The sequence below is a fragment of the Mastigoproctus giganteus genome, chromosome 7, assembly GCF_048544385.1.
Source record: "Mastigoproctus giganteus isolate SK-2022 chromosome 7, ASM4854438v1, whole genome shotgun sequence".
Taxonomy (NCBI): domain Eukaryota; kingdom Metazoa; phylum Arthropoda; class Arachnida; order Uropygi; family Thelyphonidae; genus Mastigoproctus; species Mastigoproctus giganteus.
Window position 1 is genome coordinate 19,747,108 of NC_143581.1, and position 23,748 is coordinate 19,770,855.

Below are 23,748 nucleotides of genomic sequence, written 5' to 3' on the forward strand. Positions count from 1 at the left end.
AGGACCCTGGATGTGTGAAGCCCATACTCACCAGATGTGATCCCCTTGGGTTATAAACAGATATTGATTGATAATAAGTAAAATATCTAATAAAGTTGGCAGTCGGTGTAAATCGGTAAATGTAAAATGGACAGAAGAATATAGACATCTTAAAGAAACTACTAGACGATCAAATAAAAATTTAGATATCTAGTTATTTTTGTTTATGTGTACTAGTATTGGCAAAGAAGCAAAATTAATAATAATAATAATTAATAAATAAATAAAAGCGACGACAAAACAATCCGTGCAAATAGTTGCAAATTTCGAAAGGAAGATAGCTTTCAAGAACAAGCTCTATACATTTTAAATTTTAAAATTAACATATCTTTATATAATTTATAACAATTAATACATTGTCCTGAAAGTTATCATCAACGGTACGGTACTTCTCGCTAGGGGAAGAAATGAGTTTGTTTATCGTCTGGTTGAACTTTTAAATTTTAATGGCGGGTCCATTTGAAATTTCCGGAGATATGTGTCCTTCTTCTCAGGCTTCAAATAGACAAAATTTGAAAGATAACAAGACTGAAGATACTAAAGTGGCTTTTGCTTCTGGTGATAACGATAGAAGTTATGTAAATGGCATAATACAGAAGCCAGTCATTCATGTTGAAATTCTACAGAATCGTGCAAGGTAAATATAACCAGACGTATATTACTACGTGATTTATTATTATTATTATATTTTTTCTTGTTCATCTTTTCTTATAGATTGTTATTACCATTAATTTAAAATTCTCTGTTATTTACAGAATCATTTTTTGAAGTTGTATAAAAATGCAATTAAAATTAATCTTCTTTTTTTTAAGTTGTATTAACTTCGCATTTACAACATTGCAAGACAATTCTAAATTGGTTTATGCCACAATAACCAAATTTCCGAGAATTAGAAGTCTACGATAATTGAACGTAATTTAAATGTATTTTCGACATGAATAAAAAATAGAACACGTTTTTTCTATTTATGTAAAAAAAAAACAAAAAACTGGTAAATATTACTTAATGGAATGAACAAAAGAATTGATAAAAGAATTTAAAATGTTAAAAATTTGAGAAAACAAATCTCAGTTAAAGGACCTGCTCCACTGAAGGTGCAAAATATTAATAATAAATGAATAAAATAATTTAACGAATGTTAGTTTCTTTTTCGTGGCATTCTAATATTTCAGAACTTCATATGCATTCATTGTACCAGATAAGATATTAAATATTTAATGGCTTAAATCATAAAATAGTGTTTGGTTAAGGCATATATTCAAAAGAAGAACTTGATTTTAAAGTTTATTCTTGCCTCAGCCATCTCAACAATAAACAGAATTTATTTTATTTTTATTATTTATTAAACAGCCTTATGCTTGTAACTGAAGTTAACTAAGGTGTCTTCCACTGGAGATTAGTATTTAAGGGACTGGTGATGTATTCTATAAGTTATCACTGTTTGTGCAAAGTAGAATTTGTAGAACTGGAACATTATGGTGCACCATCAAGAAAACTAGACAGCATTTCCTGTTGATGGGAGGCCATTGATATACAGGAGGAAAAGAGTTAGCAAAAGCAAAAGAACCTTAGGAAATTCCAATATCTAATTATCAACTATTAGTTAAGAAGTTAGAAAACAGTCATTTACCATCATAGGCTGTGAGTGGAAAATCGAGAACCTGAAATTTACAGTAGTTATTTTGGTACGGTCAAATTGAATGACCCAAATTGCTCTTCCCCTTCTGTCACGTGACCAGTCACACAAAAATGCTTCGCAACAAACAGGTGTCACATAACACATATGAACTAACGAAAACCGAAAACCGTTGCAATTACAAACAATAAAGAACAAAATAAAAACCGATAACCAACTTTTTCCCGCACCAAAAACACATATATTCCGCTGCTATAAATTTCACCTTCATACACCAATCAACCACACACTCTTACAACCATCATTTTGCAAAGATACAACATTTTCACAGTCACTTACTCCATTAGGGTTGAATAAAGAACAAACACAAGGAAGCAAAGTAATCACGGCAGCAGGACGAAGAAACTCAACCAGTTTGTGTTGACTGTGGTTCAAGCTCATGTGACTACTAAAATCCTTAATGATTGTATTCTTGTTAAAATGAGTAGTTGTAAATTCCTCTGATATAGTAGTCGTGCAGCAGTATAAACAAGTTTTTTTTTTTTTTTTTTGTTTTTTTAAATATTTACATATATAGCATATATGCTGAAATATGTGCATATGTAATTTTGAATTTTGAGTGCTTAATGGCATGCAAAGTTTGAAATAAACTTGTAAATGGAAGCAACTTATATAGAATTTTATATGCCTTTAATGAGTGTGAGTTAGAAAATGGGAGTGACTTATAGCATTTTATATGCCTTTAATGAGTATGAGTTAGAAAATGGGAGACTAATATTAGAGAAGAGGCCTTGAGCACCAGGAATAAAGTCATAATTTAATAAATATTGCTTCTGCTGATGAGACAGTCAAAATAAGTAAAGTTAATTAAAAATAAATTAAATATGCAGATGCTGATAGATAAAATATAAAAAGTACATTATGTACAAATTAAAACTGAAATTATATATAGCCAATAAATAAACAAAATAATAAAAGATAAAATATTAATATAAAAGTGATAAAATAAGCACAAAGTAGATTTCAAGGTGATGAGCCTCTTTATCAACTTAAACAAAATATATGATAGCAAGTCCATATATTATGCAGCGCTATAGCCTTGTCATGCATTAACAACAATAGGTGTGGATCATGTGTGACAAAAAGGAAGGGAAAGGAAAACAAAATACTCAACGGTCAAGACTCCATGGAATGGTAACAAGGGGCACCCATGGCACTGCTATGGGTGCCCCTGTCAGTTCCGTAGTAGCTAACATCGCCATGGAAGACCTAGAGGAGCAGATACACCAGAACCCACCTACACCTATTACAACATGGTGTAGATACGTTGACGATATCTTTACCGTAATACCACGGGGTTCTGAAACTACACTGCTGGAATATCTCAACTCCCTATCTAATTTTATCAAGTTTACCATAGAATCAGAGGTGAACGGTTCGCTCCCGTTTCTAGACGTCCTGGTACATCGCCTACGCGATGTACCAGGACATCTAGAAACGGAATGTAGGCGGACGAGGTCTCTAGACGACCACGTCTAGAGACCTCGGTATACCGCAAACCCATGTGGTGCAGTCAATTCACCAACTACGGGTCCGGCCACGCACCAAGCCATCTCAATAGCATTGCCCGCACCCTATTCTCCAGGGCTTGGAGCCATTCCAGCACCGACACAATTAGGCGTAACGAGATCTCCCGCGTGAAGACGGACTTAACCAGATGCGGTTATCCACCCCGTGTACTAAGCAGATGCCTGTTACAGGCAGAAGAACTCACATCCAACCCAAGACCTCCGAAGCAAGTCGGTATATCGTCCGCCTACATTCCGTATTATCCAGGAGTGTCAGGACGCATCTCGAAGGTCCTTAGAAGCTACAACATGAAATGTGTGCAATTACCCTGCAGGAACCTACGGTCACTTGTCTCCAACGTGAAGACCGCTGTCACACCTGTCTTACGCAGCAATGTGGTGTATTGTATCACCTGCAGAGACTGTAACAGTTGCTACATAGGGGAGACATCAAGACGTCTCCAAGATCGCCTCACGGAACACGACAGAGCAATCCGACTTGCCGAAACTGACCAGTCCGCGGTCGCGGAACATTTTTGGGCCACCAACCACGATCTTGACCCCAAACGCGACTTTGAGATAGTGGACCACTCACGAAACTTTCGCCACCGCCTATGGCTAGAATCACTCAACATAATAAACAATTCTAAGGCATTAAATCGCCAGAAAGGCATGCATCTACATCCCATCCTGGAAACTACCGTTTTATTGCTGGATGATCAGTGGCGTAGAAGCAGCACACGTCCGTGCAACAACAGTGACGCATGATTAACGTGCCACTTTGCTCGTTGTATTGTATTCAAAATTTGTATTAACTTGTCAGTTGACAAAGGGACACACGTCCCGAAAGCTACTGGTTTTATCTTATTATATTTTATTATAATTTGTTTTGTTAATAAACTGGGTATAACCATATATATATATGTGTACTCCATGGAATGGTGCAGCATACACTGTCCTGTTGTTAACTCAACATCTCTCAGTACGCCTCCATCATAGGATGTATGCAGATCCTAGCATTGTGATTAATGGTCGGATCCCCACAGCTAATGAATAGGCTCCAACCATGAGAGATGGCTAGAATCATGGACACAGTCTAATATTCCAACATTGTATCATGGATTTAATTAAAATGCTGCTCACACTATTGATGATATATGTCGTGTTTTGAACATTTGTGTCTGGTTGTACAATTGTATTCGGCGATTTTCTATATAGACAAATTTAAGGCAATAGCCAATATTACTGTAGAAGCCATGGAAGAGGACATATTTGCAGGTTTATCCATTCCTGTCAGACTATGGCATAGATACATTGATGATGTATTTGCTGGTATGATGGACTTGGGGCTGGAGAGACTGCCCCTCCGATAACTTATTGTCTCGATACATTTCATTTACCACGAAAATGGGGCTGAATAATGATCTTCCATTCCGGATGTTTTGGTTCATCATGCTGGTGACGGTTTAGTTGCCTCAGTTTACAGAACATGTCTGGGGGGGGGGCAGTTTATCCACTATAAATCTGCACATGCTCCAGGGCATCGTCACAGCATGGCACAAGCACTGTTCAATTGTGCATGGTTGCCTTGTGGCTATGCTGCTGTGAGCAGGGAGGTCGAGTTTGCCAGAATCAGGATAGGTCTGCCCAAATGGGACTACCCCCCCCCCCCTAATGTTCTGGATAAGTTTCAGCGGCTAAGGTAAAGAAACCCAACACGAGAACCATGCCAAACTTTGGGAAACTTACTGGAAAAACTGGTTTGCCACTACCATAGTTTCTCTCTGCTTTCTCAGTAAACACAGTGTGTGTTATTGGTAGCGTCAGTAGAAGTCCAAAATGATATATTGATTGACACGTAGGCATGACAAACGATGTAATGATTAGTTTTTTCTCGTTATTAGAAGTAGATTATTGAAGTTTGTGAGTGTTTTCGCTATTAAAAAAAAACCATATTACTGATTTCTTTGTGCATTTTTAAGGTTAGGTTAGGAAAAAAGGAAAAGTTTTTATTTTTCGTTATGTTTCATAACCTGACCTTAAATGTTATGTTAGGAAATAATAGGAAAATAAAGAAAGATTATTTATATATATATACGTATCGTAATGCCAATGAATCACTTAACGCTGTGATGTTATTGTCTGTCACGCCTACGTGTCAATCAATATATCGTTCTCGACTTCTACTGCTGATACTGAAAACATGCACTGTCTGTTTATCAAGAATGCAGGGAGACACTGCTGTAGCAGAAAACCATTTGGAGTGGTAAGTTTCTAGTAGTTTGTCGTGGTTCTTGTGTTGGCTTTCTTTACCTTCGCCGTTTCAACTATTTGGCAGTGGGTATATTTCTCACCATAACCAGGATGGTTCACTCATTGCCACTGCTTACATTCCTCACTATCCAGGCATTTCTGCACATCTTGCCAAGATGTTACTGTATTGGATGGGTGCAGCTCCCTGGCAGGTGATTACAGTTGATGTTGTCAAAAGTAAAATCAACTGTTGCACTATTGCATCGTGCAAATGTGGTTTATCGTATTACTTGCCCCGATTGTGGGGTTTGTTATATCGGCCATTGCAGAGCATTATTGGTGCTAGTAGCAGTTTAATTACAATCTGCAACCAAATGTTGAAATATTAGACATTGCAGATTGTTGGAGGCTCTCTATATAGCTGTGGTGGATCCAATCATTAATTTCAGTGCTGGGACCCACATATATCCTATTTTCGAGGCCATTATTTTACATCGTGATGAGAGATGACGAGTTAACAGCAGGGCTAGCATATGCCACACCATTCACTGTTGAGCATTGCATTGTTCCCCTTCTCTTCCTTTTTACCACACATGATCCACACCTCATCACTATACCTCTGCATAATATAAGGACTTCATATAAGGATATCGTATATATTTTTTAAGTTGATAAAGAGGCTTATCCCCGTGACAGCTACTTTGTGCTTATTTTATTGCTTTTATTTTCATACATGTGTTTTATTGCTTTTATTTTCATGCTTTTATGATCTTTATATTAATGTTTTATCTTTTATTATTTCCATATTTTTATTGGCTGTATATAATTTCAGTTTTAATTTGTACATAGCATATTTTTTATATTTTATCTATCAGCATCTGTGTACTTAATTTATTTTAATAAGCTTTACTTATTTTGACTGTCTCATTGGTAGAAGCAGTATTTATTTCATTGAGTGACTAATAATTTCATGTTTAAATTTTGTCTTTATAATTTTTTTTTTTTTTTTTTCAACTTTTAGAATTGCTAAAAGTTTTGTTGGAAATTGTGTATATAAAAAAAAAAACGTGTGTTAAATGAAAATTTTAAAATTTAAATCAAGATTTTAATTTAACTGTTTTTAATATTTATTAATGTAATCATATCAATTTTAATATCTAAGTTTGCTGATAATACAAAGGTGGGCGCTGATTAATAACAGTAATCAGGATATGTTGCTCCAACAAGACCCGGATAAATGAGGCATATGGACTGAAAAATAGCAGTTGAGATTTAACATAGCTAAATTCAAGATACTGCAGTAATCCTGCAGTAAACCATTTGGGTGGTACCAAACTAAAGGTAACAGAGATTGAAAAATATATGTTGGAAGCAATTGTACAGTCCAATATGAAGTATTCTTAGCAGTGCAGACAAGCTGCTAGGACAACTTGGGGGGGGGGGAGTCTGTCAATAATAGACAGGAACTCTGCAGGTATGAAGAAAGAGATGATTATCCAGTTGTATGAGGCAATGGTTAGACAATCTTGAGTACTGCATACAGATTTGGAAGCCTCATTTTAGGAAGGATGTAGATCTGCTGAAATAGATGAAGAGAATACCAACAAGATTAGTTTGGCACACAAAGTATACCATTACCAAGAAAGGCTTGTAGTCTTGGGAAACTAAACACCTGGAAGGAGACCTGATTGAAGTGTTTAAGGCTTTAAATTGATTGAGTAAACTAAATTCTTAGTGTATTCTTACTTTTTCTTGGATGATATACGCACACACACATATAGGGACAACTAAATTGGAAAAGGATGGTTGTAGGATAGATGAGTAGAAACTTGCCTTCAGCCAGAGAGTAATTGTTTGTTGGAATGAACTGCCATGTGATGTTTTGGAAGTCGGTAGCATGAATAAATTTAAATAAGGATTGGACAGATTATAAGAAGGGATTGATAATGGAAAAGGGTAATTTTTTTTAATGGCTGATTCTGTATAAGCTTTCTTCCTTGCATCATTTTTCTAATACTAATCAAGACATTGGATTAGTATTAGTAGTGCTAAAATGATGCAAGGAAGAAAGCTTATACAGAATTAGTATTAACTTATACAGGTTAGTATTAGTAGTGCTAAATTAGCACAAGGTGTTTTCAGATTGCTGTTAGCACTGTATTGAAATATAATCCTGCAATATAATTAACATCTAATTAATATTCTCTAAAAAAATAAAGGGTTAAAGAGAATTTTTTTTCCCTGCCTTATTTAGTATTTCCCAACCTCACTTGTGTTATTCTGCTGAATTAGGATGTGATATTTTTGTGCCAGTGGCAAATGTTTAACAATTTAAAATTGCTCTCCTTCTGTCATGTCTTCTTACACCATCAGTATTGTAGCATGTGCACTGCTTCCAGCCTAGTGTCCAAGACATCTGCTTGATTCCAGCACTTGTTCTGGACTAGCAGTTACCAGTAGGTTTCTTCCATGATCTGTATTAGAAAAAATGTACCTGATCACAGCCCAAATTCCTTATTGATATAAAATTTAATAAAATATTATAACATATATTAATTCCTTTTTTATTATACAGTTTAATAATTAAATGAATGACTATCAGAGTGAACAGTGTAACTCATACTGTTATTAAATTTAGTTATTAAAATTGAAAAATACAACCAAGCTTGAAATGTCTAAACTTATAGTTTAACCTTAAACAAACATAAATTTATTTTATCAGTTATTACAGAATACTTAGAGATAATATTTATAATTGTATTACAAATTTATACATTAATAAGAAAAATCAAATAACCTTTGTGATATACTTAATCTGCCTTTAGCTTTCTAGAGAATAAATGTAAATTTATTTAATTAAAAACTATCGCATGTATATGAATATGTTAGCAGACTGTATTTTAGACTGGAATAGCTTTGTTTATAACCATAGTACATCTACACACAGGGAGAAATATACCATCAGCCATTCACTAATATTGTGCTTCTTAGATAGTACAGTATTCTTTAATTAACATATATGTGTAACTAGGTTGCATAGCAGGGTAACAGCAACAGTTATGCTGTTCACTCTGATAATCACTTATTTAATTATTAAATTGTACTATAAAATAAAATTATATTTCATAAGTTTTTATGGCACTAGTAACCATTCAATATAATGTGATAATTTTTTTAAATATTACACATCAACCTAAGGGAACTTACAATAATGCAAGCATAAAATTTCTTTATACGCAAATTTATTGACTTAAGTTGAGACTGTTTGTGAAAAACCATTGTAGTTCAGATTCAGACTTGAAGTTGGTGGCCCCTCCTTTAGACCTGCATTTTTCAACTGGGGTTTCTGGGAACCTTTTGGATTCTGGAGGAAGTTTGGATTTTGCAAATTTAATTAGGTTATAGAAGTAAGAGTACGGATTCAAGGTTGGATCTACCTTGATAATACCTCCATTAAGTCTTGTTGGTAGAAACATTGCAGCAATGAATAGAGGCAAAGAGGCCTTGAATTGGGTGCCCCCATTCTGTTCTCTCTGAACCATCCATTTACCATGCTCTAGTCTCCTGTTTTGTATTTACATCACGAAATTCTTAAGAAAAGATTGTATTATTTGCAACTTTCTTTCCCACCAGACATGTAACTTGGAATTTTGAAACCAATGGCCAAATATCAGGAATGCACCTTTGCTTTCATAAAAATAGTTAAAAGTATAATTATAATATTAATTATTCATTTATATTTTGAATAACTCAAAGACTAAACACGCTTTTGACAAGATTTCTTTTGCAATAGATTTTATATTGTTTAGTAGTAAAAAATTGAGAGGGAAAAAAAAACAATTTGCAGTAAAATTTTCCAACCAATATTCAAAATGTTCATTATTTTTTAACAGTTCCATTGTGAACCTGTTGAGCAACAGTGTTGTTACAGTTTTGGTGAAATATTCACCATGAGTACTTGAATAACTCAAAGACTAAACAAGCTTTTGACTTGGTTCCTTTTGCAATCAGTTTTATTTAGCAGTAAAATTGAGGGCTGGGGAAAATGTTGCAGTAAAATAATTTTCCAAAAAATTTTCTGACCAATTTTCAAAATTTCCATTATTTTTTTAACAGTTTTGTTAGTTTTGCAAAAATAGTCACCACAGGTACACTAGAATATTGTAATTTTGTCTGTGCAATAACTGTAATTTTTTTAAAGGATAATATAGCCATACATGTAAAAAAAAATTATAAAATTGCATTTTTAGTCATTTTTTTAAAAATATATTTTATTACCGAAGTCTGTCTCACTGATGTCTTAGCTAGCAGTGAAGGGAGCTGTGGGAGCAGTTTTTGTAATTCTATATAAATCTTTACTTCTTCTCTGAAACAGTTTTGGCAAAATATTTGCCACAGGTAGTCTAGTTTATTTATATTTTTGATTAGTTATAATATTAATTGAATTACAAAAAAAAATTATCACATCCATGAGATGGTACTTTTATAAAAATAAGGCTTTTATTTTAAAATAGAGAGACTATTTTAAAACAAATTATAAATTCAGTTATTATAAGTCTAACTCTATTTTGCCACTCCTGTTGCTGGGGCCACATATGCCATACCCTAGTTGTGCCAATATTTTCAACTGTGTGTTTATTAGTCAAAATTAGCCTGTCAGTCAATCACTGCTTGCTTGTTAGAAAGCATTTACAGATGTCCACCACTCAGCATTCTTAATTGGGACTGTAAAAAGAGAGTGCTAAGTGAATATGCATTAAGCCATAGAGAGTTTTTATCTGTAGGAAATAAGTCAAATAATTTTAACTAGTGGCAAGGTGACTGTCTGGCAATTCAAGGCACCATTTCTCTATATGGCAATGTTAAATGTAACACAAACATTTAAACCTTTAAATATAAACTTTAAATACATAGAAAGAGAATGATGATACCCGAGCTGGATATCATCATTCTTCTCTTTCTTGGCGATTCCTTTCTACTTCTCTCTCTCTCTCTGTCTCTCAGGGTAACTCGGGAATTTTTTTTTTTTGGCTGGTGCAGCACAAGCCTGAGGCTTCCTTGCACCATATGGCCAATAATAATAATAATGATAATGTTATGCAAGAAAACATAAATAGAAATATACGAGAAAGTGTTTACTAAAATTCAACATGTGATAAGCAAATAAGTTTTTTTTTTTTTTTTTATGAAAACCCCAAACACGAGAGGTATTAGAACCTATAGTACTTAGTACTATGTATGGATTGCAGGTTGAGAAGATGAAAGAAGATATTTCTTGATGTAATTTGTTGAAGTATGGTTATAACAGTGAATATTCATTATTTGTTCAATTTTCATTCTAATTTTTTCTGTTAAAGATACTTCTAAATTCTTCTTTTACCACTCTAATATTCATGATTGTGTGCATACATTAACTAATAATGACATATTTCTAATGCATTTTGTATAAATTTAAAGAATAGTATTATTCTTTAACATTAAAAAAACAAGCTAAAATTTAAACTACTACTATTGTTCATGGAAAGCTTTGCAATGAATTATATTTTATTTTTATATCAGCCAAGTTTAATAAGATTTATTATTTCAGTTCTTTATCTGCACAGGATGTAATATCTTTAGTATACAAGTTGCTGAAAAATATTGGCAATTTTATTGAAGATTGTAAAATAAATGACTTTGAAGAACCTGAAGTCAGGCAGCACGTTGAGAGTATTTCTTTATGTGATATTGTCAAACATGTAACAGATGCACAGGTAAGATATGAAACAAATTAATTTATTTTTTATGGTACCAACAAAAATTTAATATTCATAATGTAAATGCACTGAATTCTGCTGAACATATTTTTCATCCTAGATGAAAGTCTTCTGTGAGGGTATAGTGCTAGAGCTTCAAAATTCTTAAAAGTATAATTCTAGTTTTCCTCTTGCCTTTCCTTTGGTAAGGTCTGAGTTCAGATACTGTCAGAGGAATTGTTAAAGGCTTATCAGATTGGAGCTGTAGTTTCTTGTCTTAAGTTGGGAAGAGTATGTCTCCTCCACTAGTTAAGCTGTGGAGGTTTTTACTATGCACAACATGGAAATTAGTCTCTGAACGACATGCACAATAGGGGTTGTCTCTAGTACCATTATCTACTGATGTATTGTGACCAAAATTAGTTGCTGCAGCAAAAACCCCAAAACATCGCAGATGAAAATCTTATCTTTCTCTAATAAAGAAGAATGACAGCCAATGTTTGCACTGTGGTGTAAACGTTGACTATCATTCTGGAAAAAATTGCATATAAATGTACAACCGAATAGAACAATCATAAGACTTTCCTCAACTATTTTCATTAACTACCATATAAAAAATTAGTGTAACACTGAAGTATATCCATTCCTTTTCATGGATATTAATGCATACTTCCACTAAGTCTGTGAACAAGTTATTCCAAGGACAGCATTACCCATATTGAGGCAAAAGTTATGGAGAACAGACAACAAACAGTTGATGAACCTACAACATCATCAGGCCTTTCTGTAGGTTCTTGCATACAGTTTTGCATGAGGATCTCAAAGTAAGCAATGTTTCAGTCATATGGGTACCCAGGCATTTACCAAGGAACAGAAAGATAATCATTTCATCTTGTGTTAAGTGATGCTTACTCAGGATGTTGTAATAATAATGCATTCTTTTCCACAATTGACTATTTTCTGACTATTTTCTCTCCACTTGCAACAGTATGAAATTTCTTCAGTGGAGTCAATGTACTCCTGTTGATGCAGTTGATTGATCCACTGAAGAAATTTCATGTTGCAAGTGGACAGAAAATGATGGTCACAATTGTTTGGAGTAGAAATGGTATCATCCTCACATGCACTGCACTCAATTGCAGGAAATAGCTATCTACCAGTTATAAAGTCTTCTAGCTTTACAAAAGAAACAGCCACATCTCGTGAATCATCTTTGACCACAACATTGACCCTCGTGTCATGCTACCCAGGTGCAATAATTTTTTAGGGAAAACAAATTAAAGCTCATTCTACAACTTTCCTACTCATTTGCACCAAGCAACTTCTGGTTGTTGTTTATGAAAGACTCCCTCTATGGCAAGATATTTCCAAGCTAAAGTTAATGAGCAACATCTAATGCCATTTATCAGTGAAGTGAGCACATCTCTAAAGAATGCTTTTGTGCTACCTTATAACTTGGAGGGAAAATGCAACAAATGTGTAGTACTTTTTTTCTTTCTTTTTTTTTTTTTTTTTTTTTTTATATACACTGAAAAATTATGTAAATTTTGTTCATCTGCCACGAATTTGGCTTCAATATGGAGATGAAATAAGTCTTTACAATTTCCATTTCCAAACAGAAACTGTTGTTAAATTCTCTAGACAGTCAGTTCTGATCCAAATGACAGGTATGGTCTCAGAACTTTTCAAACACCTCTCATATATGTGAAATGTGGTTTAGGTTACTTTAACCTTACATTCATAGCATTGTAAATTAACTCATTTTCTTAATGGGAAGTAATTTTTACCATTCTGTGCTGTATTTTGAATAGTACTACTTCGTGTTTTATTGAATATGTTGCATTGTACTATGGCGTAATATACTGCATTTTCAAGTTTAAGTAAGACTAAATGCAACTGGGCATAATATTTTTAAGAGTTATAATTATTTATATATATTATCGGTGTAAAAACACCATAGACAACTCTTAAAGGAAAAACTACAAGTTTTTCCTTAAAAATAAGAGTTATAATTATTTATATAATATTGGTGTTAAAACCAAGAATTGGTTTTTACACCAATATTATATAAATAATTATAACTCTTAAAAATATTATGCCCAGTTGCATTTAGTCTTACTTAAACATTATCACGTACACCTTTTGGCATCTCTCATATTGTGGGATTATTTTCACAACTGGGTTGTCATGTGTGCAATACCAGGGTGCCTGCCCGCCCACCGATGAAAGATCAACAAGCCTTGAAACAGTGCTGTCTGGGTGGTGGTACCCACTGAGAATAAGTAACAATAGTCTTCTCTATTAATGAAGCATTACTTATTTGAGGTAGTGCAATACATGGTAACTTGTTTCGAAGGAAGAGCACAATATGAGATACAGTTGAAATGATTCCTTTTACACTACTATCGTAGTTTTTCCTTTAAGAGTTGTCTATAGTGTTTTTACACCGATATTATATAGATTGCATTTTCATATATTGTGCATCACATCATAATTCATTTACATATTTGTTTTTAAATAGTTTCTTAGAACATAAAATACTTTTAAAGTTGTTTTAAATGATAGACAGGAATTTTACCAGGGGGATAAGGAGGTGATTATTTCATTTTTATAAAGCACTGGTTAGATTACATTTTGGGTACTGCTTAGAGGTGTGGAGGTCTCATTTTAGGAAGGGTGTAGTGTTTGAATGGATGCAGAGAAGAGCAATGAGATTAATGAGGGGAACAAAAGGATGCTCTTACCATGAAAGCTTCAGTTCTGCAAATTACAGCATCTGGAGATGAAGCACTTGCAAATTGATGATTGGGGTATTTAAGGTTTTGAATGGATTGAGTAAGTTCAATGCCGATGGCATTCTTCCTCGTACCCACACTACATGCATGAGGGAATAAATTCAAATTGAGGAGGGATGGTTGCAGGATAGATGTGCAGAATTTGCTTTCAACGTGTGTAGTTAATTGTCTGAACAATCTTCCATGTAGCGTTGTGGAACTGGGTAGTTTGAATGAATTCAAGGAACTAAACTAGCTGTTAGAAGGGATGGACAGGTGATATGGAAATTTTTTTTTTTTTTTTTTTTGGCTGATGCAGGCTGCTAACAGTTTTGCCTCTGAGAAGGATTGGAGATATTGATTAATTTTTGGTATCATAAAACACAATTAGTAAATGACCCGCAGTGGCACTATACGGAGATGGGGGGAAATCCCGGTGCTGTCAGACAACTAACACACAGTGGCACTATTGCGTTCACGTTGTGCATTGCATCACCACCCTACTCCATCTGATCATGTACAGAAACTTCAGTGGTGCAAAGAGATTCAGCTGGAATGAAGAATGGCATGGATTATTTTCAGTGATGATTGTTTGGAGAGCAATGACAAAAGGCACAAGCAAAACTCTGGTGAAAGAGTTATTTCTGCCTGTATTCAACAAAAACATGCAAATTGAACAGCAGGAATCATGATATGGTGCAATTTACTACTGACTTTTGTTTGAGGTGACCTCACAGATTTCAAGTGTGTTAATCTGTCCTTTTTCCATTTCACTCATGGTTCTACTTCTTCTAGTTACATAGCTCCCTGAGGAGTTGTTGTGGCCACCATCAATTTCCTCCAACTGCATTGATCATATGCTCTACGAGCAGCATTGCAAAGTGTCATGTCCAGAAGTTCACTGATCCCATCCTTCCACGTAGTTGCAGGTCTTCCTTTGCGCATCTTCCCCTCGATTTTTCCTTCCATTATATTCTTCAACAGGAAGTTTTCCCTTCTTACTATATGACCAAAAAAACTTGAGTTTTCTTTTGTTGATGCGATGAAAAAGAATTTTAGGCCTGCTAATTTTATTCAGTACCCACTCATTTGTTCTTCGATCCAAGTAAGAAATACGCAGTATTCTCCTGTAACACCACATTCCAAATACCTCAATTTTCTTCCTGTCAACTCTTTTCAGATTCCATCCTTCACATCCATAAGTGGCAACTGAAAAAATTATCGAATAAATGATTCTCAGTTTCATCTTTAGGGGCAGATCTTGATCTCTATATAATTTTGTCAGATCAGTGACCAACATTTTAGCAATTGCCTGTTGTCTCTTTACATCATTTGAGCAGTCACTATTTTTATTTATTCTTGATCCTAAGTAATCAAATTCATCAACTTCTTCAATATCTTGCCTATTAACCTTTTTTTTTTTTTTTTTTTTTTTTGAGGAGCATTAGCAACTAAGGCCATATTGCTTCGGGGATATGCGGTGGCCATTCCCTGACCTTTCTGCACCCTCCGTATTTGGTGGGCATGGGCTCGAACCCTGGTCTAATCAAAAAGCGTGTGCTATGCACTGCTGCTCCTGGCTACAGAGGTGCCCCATTAACCTTTACTTTACTGGAACCAAGATTATCACCATACTTTTAGTTTTACACACATTCAGAAACAATCCTTTTTTTTCTTACTTGCTTCACATACTCTCCTCGTAATTTCTTTAAGATGATCTTTGGAATTGCAAATTAGCACAGTATCATCTGCATAATGAAGGTTGTTTATCTTCAGTTTTTATGCTAGTCTCTAAATCTTCTAAAGCTTCGTGCATGATATCTTTGGCATAAAGATTAAAAAGGTGAGGTGACAAAATACAGCCCTGCCTGACACCGTTATCTATTGTGAAAAAGTCCATGTTTCCCATGTTGGTGCTCACAGTTCCTTCTTGTTCCTGGTATAGTAGCTTAATTTATGTGGATTGGGAAACCCATATTAGTCATCTTTTCCCATAGTTTCTCATATTAAACACAATCAAATGCTTTTGCATAATCAATAAAAACACAAAACGACTGGAACACTGAATTCTTTGCATTTTCAATAATCAGTCGTAGACTTAAGATCTGATCTCTGGTCCCTCTACCCCTTCTGAAACCTGCTTGCTCTTCTGCCATTTCTTCAAGTTTTCTTGAGATTCTGTTTAATATATATGATTTTAAGAAGAATCTTGCTAGCGTGAGAAATTAGGCTAATAGTCCTGTAATTTGAGAAAATTTTCAGGGTTTTTTTTTTTTTTTTTTTTTAGTAAGGGAATGAAAATTGATTTCTTCCAATCTGATGGCATCCCGTTTCCCAAATTTTTACAATAATTTTATAAAAAACTTAGTGCCCTTCACACTTGTAGCTTTAATCAATTCCACTGGGATTTCATCAATTCTAGGTGGCTTGCCACATGTCAGTTCTCTGATGGGTTTTTCAATTTCTTCTTTCAGTGGAACTGCTTCTTGATCACACTCTTGAAAAAAGGGTGGCAGATCATTAGTGTCAGCAGGTGCTCGGAAGAACTGCTCACAGCATTCTTTCCACCTTCCTTTAATTGTGTTCTCCTCTGTTAAAATTTCCCCTTTGGAGTCCTTAATTACATTAAGTTTTGGTTGGAAATTTTGTCTTAAGGACTTCCATGGTTACATAACCCTTTATTACCATAAAAAGTTCTCAGTCCCATCCTAACAACATTAGCCAGTTTCTTCTAGTTTGCTTCCTATTTTGATCATCCCTTGTATTTGTCTAGTGCTGAGCATGTCTGGGATGTGATAGAATAACATCTTAGAGCCCTGTCTCAACCAGTTCAAACCATGACAGTTTTAAGGGATGAATTACTCCAATGTAGAGGGATATACTTCGAGGTTATCAGACTTTTTTTTTATTATTATTATTATTATTTTTTTAATTTTTTTTTTTTTTTTTTTTTTTTTTTTTTTTTTATGAGAACCCCAAACAGAAGAGGTATTACAACCTATAGTACTTAGTACCGTGCTTGGGTTGGAGGTTGAGAAGACGAAAGAAGATATTTGTTGATATTGGACTTGAACTTCTGTAGATTGTAATTTTCAGGAAATACGTATGAAGGAAGGTTGTTCCAGAAAACGGCAGTTGAATGAATAAATGAGGAAGATGAAAAGTTGGTTCTGTGGGTTTGAAGTTGGACAGTAAATGGATGTTGGCTGGTGGCGGCACGTGTTCGGACTGTTTTGAAAGAGAGAGCGGGAATTATAGAAGCCAATTCAGAAGAACAGTGCCCATGGAAGTATCTGTAGAAGAGGCATGCAGCAGAAACAGTGCGTCTATGAGAAAACGAGTGGAGAGACTCTGTTAGAGATGAATCATTAATTAACCTAACTGCCCTCTTCTGAATGGAATCAAGAAGCCTGAGAGAGGTTTTGGGGGCACCACCCCAGATGTGGGAACAATATTCCATGGCTGGGCGGATTTGCGATTTATACAGAGTGAGCAGCTGTTTGGAAGAAAAGTAACGCCGAGAGCGAAAGAGAAAACCAAGTTTTTTAGATGCAGAGGAAGCAATATTTGTAATGTGCTTGTGCCAAGAGAGATTAGAAGTCAGGGTAATCCCCAAAAGAGATATATCATTTTGCCTAGAAATCGGAGTGTCACTAAGGATAAGCATAGGAGCAGAAGAATCCTTTTTGCGAGATATAAGACAAGATTGAGTTTTAGAAGGGTTGAAATCAACGAAGTTGTCTTTGCCCCACTGGAGAATTACCTGAAGATCGGCATTTAAGGAATTGGCAGCAGATTTTCGAGAACTTGAAGCTGATTGAGCTGGACAAGGTTTCTCAAAATGGAAAGTTGAATGCAATGTGCTATCATCGGCAAAACTATGGATAGGATTTCCAGTCAATGGAAGAAGGTCATTGATATTCAAGAGGAAAAGAGTGGGGGAAAGAACTGAACCTTGGGGGACACCAGCATTAGTGGAGAAGTTAGAAGACAGAGAGCCATCTACCATCACCCTCAGTGAGCGATCAGAGAGAAAACTGGATACCCAATTACTAAAAACAGTTGGCAAACCATAAGATGGAAGCTTGTTTAGAAGACCTTTATGCCAAACACGATCGAAAGCCTTTGAGATGTCAAGAGCAACTACTTGTGTTTCACCGAACCTTTCCATTGAATTAGTCCATAAATGGGTAACATAAGCCAGAATATCACCAGTGGATCGACACTGACGGAATCCATACTGGCGATTGCTGATCGGACGGAAGGTTTCTAGGTAGTTTAAGAGTTGGCGGTTAATTGATTTCTCCATTACTTTAGAAAGAGTAGAAGTAATTGCAATGGGACGATAATTGGATGGGAGGGATTTGTCACCCTTTTTAGGAACTGGCTGGATATGAGCAAATTTCCAAGCAGAAGGAAAAACACCTTTGGAATAAGAAAGTGAAAAAAGGAGGCAAAGAATAGGAGTAAGTTCAGGAGCACAGGTTTTGAGAACAAGTGGAGAAATACCATCAGGACCTGGAGCTTTCTTAGCATCAAGATTCATCAAAATCCTTCTGATATCCTTTTGACGGAAGACCACAGGAGGCATTGAATGGAGTGTTAGGAATGGTGGGAGGTGTTTTACCAAGATCATTAATACATGAGCTCGAAGAAAAATGGGATGCTAGCAGGTCAGCTTTATCCTTGGCTGAAGTGACAACAGAACCATCTGGTTTGGACAGAGGTGGGAGCAGAGATGGGCAAAAGTTGCGGCCAATAGCTTTGGCAAGAGACCAGAATGCTCGGCTACCATTAGGGCAAGAAGCAAGTTTTCTACTCTTAGCCTGTTCAAACTCTAGTTTGGACTGATTAATAACTGCTTTACAATTGTTGCGAGCTTTGGTGTAGGCAGAAAATGAAACTGAAGAATTAGAAACAAGCCAATTACGACATGCAACATTCTTCTCTTGGACAGCCTTAGCACATTTATTGGAAAGCCAAGATTTAGATAAAGGACGAGATTTTAAAGTGGAGTGTGGGATAAAGAATTCCATTCCTGCAAGAATAATTTCACTGACACGATCTGAGCAAACTTTGACATCAGAAGTTTTGAAACAGTAATCCGACCAAGGAAAAGAAGAAAAGAAGTCTCGCAGGTCATCCCATTTTGCATTCTTGTAATGCCAAACAATACGAGGTTGGGAATAGCCATGAGATAAAGGTTCCATTGGAGAAGAGACAATCACCAAGTTGTGATCTGAAGTGCCCAAAGGACCTCTGACTTCAACCTTGTACTTAGAAGGGTTGTTTATGAGAAAAAGATCAAGCGTATTGGCTGTATGATTAGGATTGTCCGGTATTCTTGTAGGTAAATGAACAATCTGTGCTAGGTCATTAGTAATTGCAAAAGCCTCAGCATCTCGACCTGCTGGGTCGGTGTGACTAGAAAACGGAAGCCAGCTGGAGGTTGTGAACGTTAAAATCACCAAGGAAAATTACCTCACTGTTAGGAAAGTTGGACTGCAGAAAGTCAAGTTGCAAAGAGAGGAAGTCAAAGAGCTCCAAGTGATTAGTGGAGTTGGGAGAACGGTAGAGACAACAGATGAATTTTACACAATGAGGTAGAGAGATTTTAATCCAGAGAAGATCAAAGAGAGGAGATTCCAAATTGCCAAGTCTCTGGCAGGGAATATCAGAACGGACATATGCACAAGTACCACCTTTGAGGCGAAAGGAATCATACAGCAAATAATTTGGATATCTGAGATGAGCAGTAGTTGAATCAACTGATAACTGAGATTCAGTCAGAAAAAGTACATGGGGTTTGGAAGACTGCAAGTGGAAATAGACATCGTTGAGATTGGAATTGAGACCACGTATATTTGTGAAATGAATTAGGAAGTCCATGGGAGGTTTAGGTCTTTTCGCAGATAAGCTTGCTCTATTATTTTGACAATTCATGGTGTATTCAATAGTAAGAAAAAGTGGGTGGGACATGCTGTATGAAATAATGAAATTTTTGGATATGGCGTACATGTGGTAAGAATATACCCAGCTCCTTGACATAACGTGGGCTCGACAATGCTCCCCACATACACACTACTCGAACTCCCTCCAGTCACTATCTGGCAGAGTAGAGGTAGCAAGATTATACACTAGCTGATCCGGAAGCCTCCTAGAGAGTTACCAATACGTTTGGTCCGGTGTACTATCTAGCGGCCGGCCTGCGAACACCATTTTAGAGCTGTACCCTTGAAATGTAAGGAACATTGGATCTCGCCACGACATTCATCATAACCTCAAAAATCATCAATCATACTGCATGATGGAAGAGACAGGGAAGGGTTGGCCGGAACTTAGCTCTAGAGACTAAACATGGGTTCCACCACTTCAAGCCTCCAATAAGCAAAGTCGTGGTATTTCACCGGTTGATGAGAGTCATCTACCACCTAGTACTGCCTGGTAACATAGAGGGGCGGCGTTCCTCCATGTGGTGTGGGCGCCACACCTCGACCCCTGCTTACGTTGGTTCACACCTGGGTGGTCACCCACCATGTACTTGTGCATGAAGGTTATACCCAGGATTACTAACAGTCCCACCATCGTGAAGGTGCAAGCAGAGGATTTGGCTGTCATAGACCGTCCGGACTTCGCCGAAATTGGGTCCACTTGACTTGAGTGTTACCCGAATATCAGTTCCATCAGCGTTTTAGACTCCCAGGTAGCAAGAACAGCTTGTCTGGCATATCTGAGAGAATGTCTGTGACAACCTCAAGGACCAAATTACAAAGATTTGGCTTGCATTGCTGCTGGGGGGATCATATTTTGTTCTGGTGTCTGCCAGTTTTTTGCACTAATAAATATCTTTTATTCTGATATTTTGATCATGCTTTGCCTCTTCCCTTACCTATTTATATACCAAAGCTTAGGCAAATCAGTGTGTACCTTCTGTGAATAATTCTTCAGAATCATTGCTTTAAATAAATGCTCATTTATTATTATATGAGGGTGGACTAAAAAATAATGCCTCAAAGTTCATAACCTCAGTGCTAGGTGGCACAAGAAGTTCCGAACTAGGAACATTGCTTTCACTCCCTGACACATAGCTATGCCATCCATGCATATGCATTAAAATTAGTAAAATGATACCATTAGATTTTGTCACTGAGTATAGAATAGTAGTGCTGTATCGTAAAATTTGTTATAAAAAAAATGAAACTAGCTGAAATTCTCTGCAGGCTAAGCGCATAATGTGGGGGAAACACCCTAACGCATGAAAGTGTGTATAATTTGTGTAACAAGTTCTGTAGGCTATAAAGAAATTACTAACCTGCTGCATGCTCACAGGCTGCTAATAGCTGTGATAGACATGAGCATTCATTGTGTTGAGGAACTGATTTTGAAAAACAGATGAATCACAGTGCATGATACTGCATTGAAAGTGTACATGAGTGTTGGAAGTGTAGGCAACTTGGACACTTAATTATTAAAGAAAGTGTGCACACAGTGGAACCCAAAGATTGGCATTAGCATTAGTAGAGGCATTTGATGCAAGAAAGCAAGCTTATGCAGCATCAGCCAAAAAAAATAAAAAAAAACCCACTTCCACTTCACCCATCTGTTCGTTCAAAATACCTGTCCAGCTGAGCCTTAAACTTATTTAGGCTATCAACCTCCACTACAAGGGATGGAAGTCTGTTCCACCAACCAACCACCCGCTGGCTAAAGGCAAATTTCCGCACGTCTATCCTACATCTGTCTTTCCTCAATTTGAATTTATGCCCTCTCAGATGATTATTCTGAGCTAGAGGAAGAATCCCATCAGCATTGAGCATGCTCAAACCATTCAAGGCTTTATACACCTCTAATATAAATTTTATTTTTCTTTTTCCGAGGCTCGAACCCATGTCGTTGTTACTGGCGGTCTGGTGCTTATCCCCACGGCTACCCTTTCAGTTATAAATTTTCTTTTTCTTTTTCCGAGGCTCGAACCCATGTCGTTGTTACTGGCGGTCCAGTGCTTATCCCCACGGCTACCCTTTCAGTTAGGTCATTAGATGCTAATATCTGACCAGAAGAAGCTCATCTGCCAAGCGTCTTAACCAGTTTGAACTGGGGGTAAACACATTTCTGCAGCAATTAGTGATGTGATGAGATATGGGTATATTACTTCACCCCACCAAGATCAGAGAGATGCAGTATGAAATGGCAGTACAAAGAATCCACACTTCTCAAAAAATTCAAGGCACAGTCACAGCTTTCAGCTACAAGGATCATGACAAGTGCCTTTTGGGTTCTGGTCTTCAGAAGGGTTGATTCTTGTCAATTTTCTGCCATTTCATGCAATAGTTAATGCTTGGTGTTCATGCCAAAACCTAATGAAGTGAATTTCCACCAACTCTTGGAGAAACAAAACATTGACTGTGGTATATACACCATTTTTAATTTAGTTACTTTATTATTAAATCACTAATGAGTTAAATGTGCCAATTTAAAATCAGAAACATCTTTCATCATATAAATCTATAATTGCATTGCTATCAATATTATTTATCAAAATATTAAGGTCCAAAAAGTTAACTAAACAGTTGTTAGGATAGGTGTTTAAGGGTAAGTTCAGCTGATGTTATTATAATGCCATTTAAATTTAGTACTACAATTAACATTACAGTTATTTAATCTCTTTCTCTCTCACTCATCACTCACTGATATTCCAGAGTATATCTGTGAACCAGGTAAGACTTCTGTACCATGTTTACCAGCTTAATAATGACGGGCCTAACATGGAAGTATTTGAAAATGAAGACCTTTCTGCTGCTAGTCATTGGATACTACCTACAACAGATTTTCATGGATTGTGGGAAACTCTCGTGTATGATAGTGACATAAAATCTCAGGTTAGTGACTTTTCATTTCAGTGAAACTATGTTGTTTGTATTATGATTAAATAGTAAAAGATAGCACAGTGTTATACATTATGAAGTCCATTGGAAAAACCTGTTATCTGCTTAGTTTTTTGGAACTTTTTTTTTTTTTTTTGCAGGACACTTATTATTAATAGGCCATAAAGTAAATTGTATTCTGTTATCATTTTGTTTTGAGAGATATGCAGTAATTTAATTGTTTAGTGAACTAAATGTGATATTTAAACAGTTGAGAGATACTTATCATTTTAGAGGACTTTTAAAAAATTTCAGTAAAATTACCTGGATATCAAATAAAATATAAGCCAAAGGAATGGATCGTGTGTCCAAACCCTTAAAAAAAATAACTTTTTATGTTAATTATATCTTTTATTTAAACTAGAAATTCCTTGTTTCTGCCACAATAGCCTTAGATGCTGATGTGCCATAAAAATCCTAATCCTAATGGCAGTAATGGCAGTGTGTTACTGCAACAGGATCTAGAAAATTTAGGCAGATGGGCTGAGAAGTGGCAACTGAAGTTTAACATTGAAAAATGCAAAGTACTGCATATGGGTAGAAGTAACCCCAGAGAAATGTACCAACTGTGTGGTACTATGCTTAGGGTGGTAGAAAATGAAAAAGACCTGGGAGTGATTGTGCAGTCAGATATGAATTTTTCTGAGCAGTGCAAACAGGCTGCCAGAGCAGGTCATGGGGTTTTTTCAATGATATACAGGAATTTTGCTAGCAGGGAAAAGGAGGTGATTATCCCTTTGTATACGGCAATGGTCAGGCCATGCTTTGAGTACAGCGTACAGGTCTGGAGGCCTCATTTTAGGAAGGATGTAGAGTTGC

At 36.0% G+C, this 23,748-nt stretch overlaps 1 protein-coding gene across 1 annotated transcript in view; it reads left to right on the forward strand.

Annotated features, from left to right (window-relative positions):
- The first annotated feature begins 485 nt into the window (after positions 1-485).
- Positions 486-23,748, forward strand: part of pch2 (pachytene checkpoint 2 protein) — a 69,583-nt gene continuing 46,320 nt past the window's right edge. The window contains exons 1-3 of the mRNA XM_090377867.1: positions 486-676; positions 11,084-11,249; positions 22,705-22,884. Of these exons, the coding sequence (XP_090233993.1) occupies positions 486-676; positions 11,084-11,249; positions 22,705-22,884 (537 nt within the window). The remainder of the gene's footprint in view (positions 677-11,083; positions 11,250-22,704; positions 22,885-23,748) is intronic.